This window comes from Pseudoliparis swirei, chromosome 22, assembly GCF_029220125.1.
Source record: "Pseudoliparis swirei isolate HS2019 ecotype Mariana Trench chromosome 22, NWPU_hadal_v1, whole genome shotgun sequence".
NCBI lineage: Eukaryota > Metazoa > Chordata > Actinopteri > Perciformes > Liparidae > Pseudoliparis > Pseudoliparis swirei.
Window position 1 is genome coordinate 5,171,133 of NC_079409.1, and position 7,922 is coordinate 5,179,054.

Below are 7,922 nucleotides of genomic sequence, written 5' to 3' on the forward strand. Positions count from 1 at the left end.
TGAAGGGAAAAAGAAAGAAAGAAAGGAAGGAAGGAAGGAACGAACGAACGAAGAAAGGAAGGAAGGAAGGACAGAAGGTAGGACAGAAGGAAGGAAGGGAAAAAGAAAGAAAGAAAGGAAGGAAGGAAGGAACGAACGAAGAAAGGAAGGAAGGAAGGACAGAAGGTAGGACAGAAGGTAGGACAGAAGGAAGGAAGGGAAAAAGAAAGAAAGAAAGGAACGAAGGAAGGAATGAATGAAGAAAGGAAGGAAGGACAGAGGGTAGGACAGAAGGAAGGAAGGTAAAAAGAAAGAAAGAAAGGAACGAAGGAAGGAACGAACGAAGGAAGGAAGGACAGAAGGTAGGACAGAAGGTAGGACAGAAGGAAGGAAGGGAAAAAGAAAGAAAGAAAGGAAGGAAGGAACGAACGAAGAAAGGAAGGAAGGAAGGACAGAAGGTAGACAGAAGGAAGGAAGGGAAAAAGAAAGAAAGAAAGGAACGAAGGAAGGAATGAACGAAGAAAGGAAGGAAGGAAGGACAGAGGGTAGGACAGAAGGAAGGAAGGTAAAAAGAAAGAAAGAAAGGAACGAAGGAAGGAACGAACGAAGGAAGGAAGGAAGGACAGAAGGTATGACAGAAGGTAGGACAGAAGGAAGGAAGGTAAAAAGAAAGAAAGAAAGGAACGAAGGAACGAACGAACGAAGGAAGGACAGAAGGTAGGACAGAAGGAAGGAAGGGAAAAAGAAAGAAAGAAAGGAAGGAAGGAAGGAACGAATGAAGAAAGGAAGAAAGGAAGGAAGGAAGACCTTAAGTTCATGTAATCACGAGGGAGCAGTCATCAGTTTCCAATCATCTTTTTATTCATCGTGGTCGTCAGAGAGCAGCTGGATGTTCACCTGCAACCAAAGTTCACATCAGCTGTTAAACATATACACTTTAATCATTTGGCAAACTTCTCATATCTTAAAACAAAAAAATAATCTCTTGACCATTTAGTTACTGTTCAGTTCCCAGAGTTTAACACATTTCTACCGATACATTTCCAATAACTTTATTGAAACGTTCATGAACAAAGATTCTCCGAAAACGTCTTACATAAGAAAATGAGAAGAACAACTCTAACCACGCATAACCATCATACGGGTATCCACGGGGGGCGGGGGGGGGGGGGATTTCATCACCTTTCCAAAACTTTCTTAGTGTATTTATTCTTCCTGAACTTCTCCAGGCCTGGACATTCGTTTTTGTTTTTTTATATATTCAAGGACTTTTCCAGGATGTTAATGCACATAAAAACAAACCCCCCGAGAAAATCATATTATTTCTGTCTAACGGGTATCATATATATATATATAATATATGTATATATATATATATTACACTATATATATAAATTACATATAAATTGAGTATATAGTATTTTTATATAGAATATATAGTATATATAAATATATATATGAATACATGTATAGATATAAATATATATATAAAGATATAAATATATATATATATATATATAAATATATATATAATATATATAAATATGTCTTTATATAAATTAATACATGTATAGATATAAATATATATATATATATATATAAATAATTATATATACAAAAACATATATATATAATCATATATAGTTAAAGTTAAAGAGTTAAATATTTGACCCTGTCAGGTGACCCTGTCAGGTGGTCTCCTGGTCTTTACCTGCTGCTGCCTGTCGCAGCAATGGAAGCGCACGTCGTTGAGGCTGGAATCGTCCAGGCCGTACTGGTACTCCTCCACCTTGGTCTGGATGCCGCAGATCCCCCCGTCGCCGCACTCCTGGCTCCAGCCGCCGTACTCCCCCCACGCCGTGCTGGGGCTCTCCAGCGTCGGGTTGCTGCTGCAGCGGAACTTGACGTTGTTGACGGCCGTGTCGTCGCCAAACAGACCCCTGTGGGGCTCCACGCGCACCTGGAAGGAGGAGAGCACGCCGCCGGGGCAGTACTGGGGCTGGGACCAGTCACCGAAGCTGCACCGGGGGGGAAAATGAAATCAGGAAGAGATCAGATGGAGATTAATTTCCCCTCTGACCATGATGCCACTTCCTGCTTTAGATCGACTCATGGTGGGAAATATATTTTTTATGTATACACTACCGTTCAAAAGTTTGGGGTCACTTAGAAATGTCCTTATTTTTCAAAGTAAAGCACTGTTTTATTGAATGAATATAACATTAAATGCATCATAAATCCTCTCTACATAGTTAATGTGTAGATGACTATTCTCTTGGTTTAATGAAGTCTCTACAGAGGTGTGTAGAGGCCCATCTCCAGTGTTCTAATGTACATCGTGTTATAGCCTTAGAAGACTAGCGGAGAGGGAGGAAAACCCTCGAAACCCCTTTTTATGTGAGCGCAGCTGAAAACAGTTATGCTGGTGAGAGAAGCTATAAAACTGGCCTTCCTTTGAGCCACAAGAAGAACTACATTAATATTTACTTTAAAAAATCATTTATAACCTCGTCAATGTCTTGACTATATTTTATATTCATTTTGAATTAATTTGAGAAATAAAAGTGTGAGTTTTCTGTTGGTTATTGGTGGAAATGTTTCAATAAAAGAAGCTTTATTGCATGTACTGACTTTTTTTTAAATGGTGGATAAGGAATGTACGACTACTTTTATGTTGCGTTGCCAGGTTGTGAAAACATCCTTTGACTGTTTAGATGACCTTTTAAAAGTCACTTTATAACATTTTTAACTGAAATCGTCAAAAAAAGAGAAGTATATTGTTCATTTCACATCATTTTCACATGTATTGTTTTACTTTTTTTATTTTTGTCGTCCCCATTTGATTATAATCTTATTTTATTTAGTGTAAAGTTTATCGCAATATTGCTTTAAAAAGTTGTTATATTAATAATGTGTATCCATCTTATTCTCAGTAGGGTTCGTTCTATTTATGCATGCATGTTAACCAACAGCCCATCAATGGGATGTATTCATGTTCTACAGCTGATCTCTAAAGCCTATGATGACGTCATCATTCATGAGCCCTCTGAGGGCGGTCCAGTGAGCGACTCACTAGCCCGTGTGGGACTCAACCGAGTACAGGAAGCTGCGCTTGTCGTCCTGGGCGCAGATGAGGCGGATCCCGTTCAGCGCCGTGTCGTCCCCCCCGTACTGGTTGGACTCCACCTGGAAACAGACAAACAGATCCCAGATCAGCTCCGTCAAAACCAGCTGGTGTTCTTACTGGTTGAAGCCGCTGCCAAATCTGCCGTGGAGGCTCCTACGTGTGTGTGTGTGTGTGTGTGTGTGTGTGTGTGTGTGTGTGTGTGTGTGTGTGTGTGTGTGTGTGTGTGTGTGCTGAGGGAATCAAACCACGGTTCATACACATGTTGACCAGTGGATTTCCATGACCTTTCCATAACTTTTTCATTACTTTTTCATTACTTTTTTATAACTTTTCTATGACCCTTCCATAACTTGTTCCATAACTTGTTCCATAACTTTTCCATTACTTTTCCATTACGTCTTTCATTACTTTTCCATTACTTTTCCATTACTTTTTCCATAACTTTATTACTTTTCCATAACTTTTTCCATTACTTTTCCATTACTTTATTACTTTTCCATTACTTTTCCATAACTTTTCCACGCGCATAGGTGCGTATCCCACCAGGCTGCTCCCAGTCACTCGTCCCCACGTTGTGATGAAAACGGGTATGTGTGTATGTATGTGTGTGTGTGTGTATATTTATATAATGTATGTATGTATGTATGTGTGTGTGTGTGTGTGTGTGTGTGTGTGTGTATATTTATATAATGTATGTATGTAGGTATGTGCGTGTGTGTATATTTATATAATGTATGTATGTATGTAAGTATGTATGTATGTGTGTATGTGTGTGTGTGTGTGTGTGTGAGCCTTTACCCTGAGGCTGAAGCCGACAGCAAAGAACTTGTCGGGGCACATCTCGGGCCAGGTCCAGTTCCCAAAGCGCTCTCCGTTGCTCACGGTGAGGACGCTCCGGTACTCTCTGCTGCTGAAGGCCTCGCCGGCTCGCTGCAGGAAGACCTTCTCCTCGCTGCAGGCGCCGGACAGCGCCGCCAGCACGGCCACCGCGGTGAAGAAGAGACTCTGCATGTCGACCAGCGGTCAGTCGGCTTCGGGCCGGAAGCTCTTATAGCCGCCCGGAGACGGCCCGGCGGGTGTTCCTCTGGGTGAATCATCGACAGAGTGGCGTGGGACTGAACACCTGGCGAGGGAAGAGAGGCGTTGACAACACGTTGCATCACCGCACGAATCCAATGTTCACATTCCGACATCAGGAACATTCACACACCGGAAAAATAGATTGCAAAGCTTTTATAAGATGGCGCCTTGAGAGACCGGCTCCATCGTGTTCTGTGGGGTTTCATCATTTCATGTCATTTTGATCCTATAAATAAATAAATAAACTAATAAATAAACATTGCATTTAAATGTACCTTAAGTTGCTGTTATCGTGGTTGTTTGTTCGTTGTATTTTAAACCTGTGCCTTCACATCCTGCTCCAGCGTCTCCAGCCAGGACGAGAGCAGAAGTCACGGGATCGCCGATGGATTCCACGCCGCTCCGTCTGGAGAACGCTGCGTCGTCTCTGCACAGAAGTCTCCGCTCGCCTTCTTCTTCCTTCCTTTCTTTCTATTTTCCGAGCCCGGCCGAACAGGGCGTCCGTCTTCTGGTGGAGCCGGTCCCGCGCAGAGCGGATCGGGGGCGTGAGGTCGTCGTCGTCGTCGTCGGTTCGCTTCGCTGCACGATTTGCTCGAGGCTGCGGAGACGATGAGGCCTGAGGAAACGAGTGAAGAGACGGAGGTGGAGAAGTCTAGTGAAATGTTCGCGGCTGCACGAGTTCATACTTTTAAAGCTGTTTTAAGAAATCTTATGTATAAATTTATCAGCCGATATAGACTGTGATATCTTACTCTACACGTAGATCAGAGAACATGAACTTCTCTGTGACCTTTGAACTCTGACTGATAGTAAGGCTCCGCTGTGGGAAGAGACGCACCTGGAGAGGACGTCCTCATGGGGGGTAAACATGACGAGCAGGTGAGCTGAGCCGGTCAGAGCAGGAGGAGAGAGAGGGGAGCAGAAAGAGAGGAGCAGAAAGAGAGGAGCAGAAAGAGAGGAGCAGAAAGAGAGGAGCAGAAAGAGAGGAGCAGAAAGAGAGGAGCAGAAAGAGAGGAGCAGAAAGAGAGGAGCAGAAAGAGAGGGGCAGAAAGAGAGGAGCAGAAGAAGAGGAGCAGAAAGAGAGGAGCAAAAAGAGAGGAGTAGAAAGAGAGGAGCGGAAAGAGAGGAGGAGAAGAAGAGGAGCAGAAAGAGAGGAGCAGAAGAAGAGGAGCAGAAGAAGAGGAGCAGAAAGAGAGGAGCAGAAGAAGAGGAGCAGAAAGAGAGGAGCAGAAGAAGAGGAGCAGAAGAAGAGGAGCAGAAAGAGAGGAGCATAAAGAGAGGAGCATAAAGAGAAGAGCAGAAAGAGAGGAGCAGAAGAAGAGGAGCAGAAAGAGAGGAGCATAAAGAGAGGAGTAGAAAGAGAGGAGCAGAAAGAGGGGAGCAGAAAGAGAGGAGCAGAAGAAGAGGAGCAGAAAGAGAGGACTATAAAGAGAGGCGCAGAAAGAGGAGCAGAAGAAGAGGAGCAGAAAGAGGAGCAGAAGAAGAGGAGCAGAAAGAGAGGAGCAGAAAGAGAGGAGCAGAAGAAGAGGGGAGCATAAAGAGAAGAGCAGAAAGAGAGGAGCAGAAAGAGGGGAGCAGAAAGAGAGGAGCAGAAAGAGAGGAGCAGAAAGAGGGGAGCAGAAAGAGAGGAGCAGAAAGAGAGGAGCAGAAAGAGGGGAGCAGAAAAAGAGGGGCAGAAAGAGAGGAGCATAAAGAGGGGAGCATAAAGAGAAGAGCAGAAAGAGAGGAGCAGAAGAGAGGAGCAGAAAGAGAGGAGCAGAAAGAGAGGAGTAGAAAGAGAGGAGCAGAAAGAGGGGAGCAGAAAGAGAGGAGCAGAAAGAGGGGAGCAGAAAGAGAGGAGCAGAAAGAGGGGAGCAGAAAGAGAGGAGCAGAAAGAGAGGAGCAGAAAGAGAGGAGCAGAAAGAGAGGAGCATTGTGGCAGCTGTCGCTAATTTGGCCTCGGCTGCTGGTGATTTGCAATCAGTCAGCAGCCGAGGCCACGCGCATAAAAGCTCTCAGTGGAGCGGGAGGGTGAGCAGAGGCGCAGGTTTTGCGGTCTGTTTGGGTGTGTGCGCTGCTGAATAAAAGATGTCTCTCGACCAAACCTCGTGGTTCCGGGCTGATCCTTGGTGCTGGGGGGGGGAAACCCACGGGTAACGGACGCGGTCTTGTTACAAGCATAAAGAGAAGAGTAGAAAATAAAGTTCTATTCTTCTTCCATCGGGGGAACCGAGCACTTCCACTTTGTATTTTGTATTATTGCCAAATCAAAAGCGACAGTATATTTTTTCGTTTCTGTTTTGCGGCCTCAGATTCATCCTTCAGATGCCACACACACACACAGACAGACAAACACACAAATACACACACAAACACACACACATTGATAATACAAAATGTGGCAGCTATCTTATCAACCCCAGTGAACATAATTAGATTCCGGGCCGAGCCAAATGAATCCAGCGGGGAGAGAGGAGAGAGGCTAAATTAAAACTATAGCTATTTGCCGTTTAATGGGAGGCTATGTGCCGGATTGACAGTCAGTCCAGCTGTTTTTAGCCGTTCCCAGTCTTTAAGCTATGCTAAACTAAGCTAACCATACCATACCATCTCCCGGGAGACAAACGGTTGCGTTTCACTGATTAACTGTTTTAGATTCAATGCTGTTGCAGAAATGGACAAAGACTACATCAAATATTGTGTCGTAAAATAAATAGACCACTCCCCAGGGGATGAAACACAAGGAGGGAGAAGATGGAGGAGATCCTGACTTCAGGTGTTTGTGTTGATGCGCTTCGCGTCGGGCCGACTCGGTGGTTTTTATGATGTGACGACTCCAATCTGTCCCCAGGACCACGCCGCCCACACAGCGCCCAGCGTATGAAATATCATATCCAACTAAAGTCGTCATCTGTCACCTGAAGCCCTACTTTCTCCTACTGATGAAAAACAATTGTTCAAAATAGGTTAAACACACCCAATAATGTCATTTCTCTGACTTGTGAGTTTCTCATATGGATGATGGACAGATGGACGGATAAATGGGTGAGTGGTGCTAGCAGGGCGAAAAATTTGTTTTTTCAACCCCTAATTTTACCTTTCTCTACCTTTGGATTGACAGTTTGTGATTATATGTATCATATCTTCATTTATATACTATATCAGCCATTACAGGTCATATCAGTTTGGGCTGCAATGCCCATGGAAAGGAGTGGTTGTATATATATATATATATATATATATAATATATATAAATAATAAATTCAAAAAAATATACATATAAAATGTATATATAAATAAATATAAAAATATATTTATATAAATAAATATATCTAGTTATATAAAATATATATATTTATATATGTATTAAAACCACTCTATATAAAATATATATATATATATATTAATATGTATATATATATAAAATATATATATATATATATAAAAAAAGAAATATATAGAAATATATATATATTAAAAGAATATATATAATATAAATATATATATAAAAATATATATATACCCTAAATATATATATATATAAAAAAAGAAATATATATAAATAAATATGTATAAATATATATACTCGCTGACTCATCACATTACGACTGACCTACCCCATAACCTGGTGGGAGGAGCCTGCAGGCCGACGTGGCCCACGTTGCAGGACTAGTGCCGTCCAGGGAGGACGAGATGCTGAAGTCTGGAGTCCGGCTGCCCCGGTCCTGGTCAACGTGATGTCGGCTGTGGGCGGCTG

At 42.7% G+C, this 7,922-nt stretch overlaps 1 protein-coding gene across 5 annotated transcripts; it reads right to left on the reverse strand.

Annotated features, from left to right (window-relative positions):
* Window positions 1-818: 818 nt before the first annotated feature.
* Window positions 819-7,922, reverse strand: LOC130212925 (vitelline membrane outer layer protein 1 homolog). 5 transcript variants are annotated; one of them, XM_056444236.1, is made up of 6 exons: window positions 7,783-7,922; window positions 4,462-4,802; window positions 3,905-4,229; window positions 3,053-3,165; window positions 1,691-1,997; window positions 819-876 (listed from the first exon to the last, which is right to left on the reverse strand). In XM_056444236.1, the coding sequence occupies exons 3-6, from the start codon at window positions 4,115-4,117 to the stop codon at window positions 838-840; spliced, it is 672 nt and encodes a 223-aa protein (XP_056300211.1). In that variant the 5' UTR covers window positions 4,118-4,229; window positions 4,462-4,802; window positions 7,783-7,922; the 3' UTR covers window positions 819-837. The 5 variants fall into 5 exon arrangements, with proteins under 5 accessions (XP_056300211.1, XP_056300212.1, XP_056300209.1 ...); XM_056444237.1 differs by lacking the exon at window positions 7,783-7,922 and adding an exon at window positions 5,025-5,202 and having other exon boundaries at window positions 4,462-4,784; XM_056444234.1 differs by lacking the exon at window positions 7,783-7,922 and adding an exon at window positions 5,025-5,202.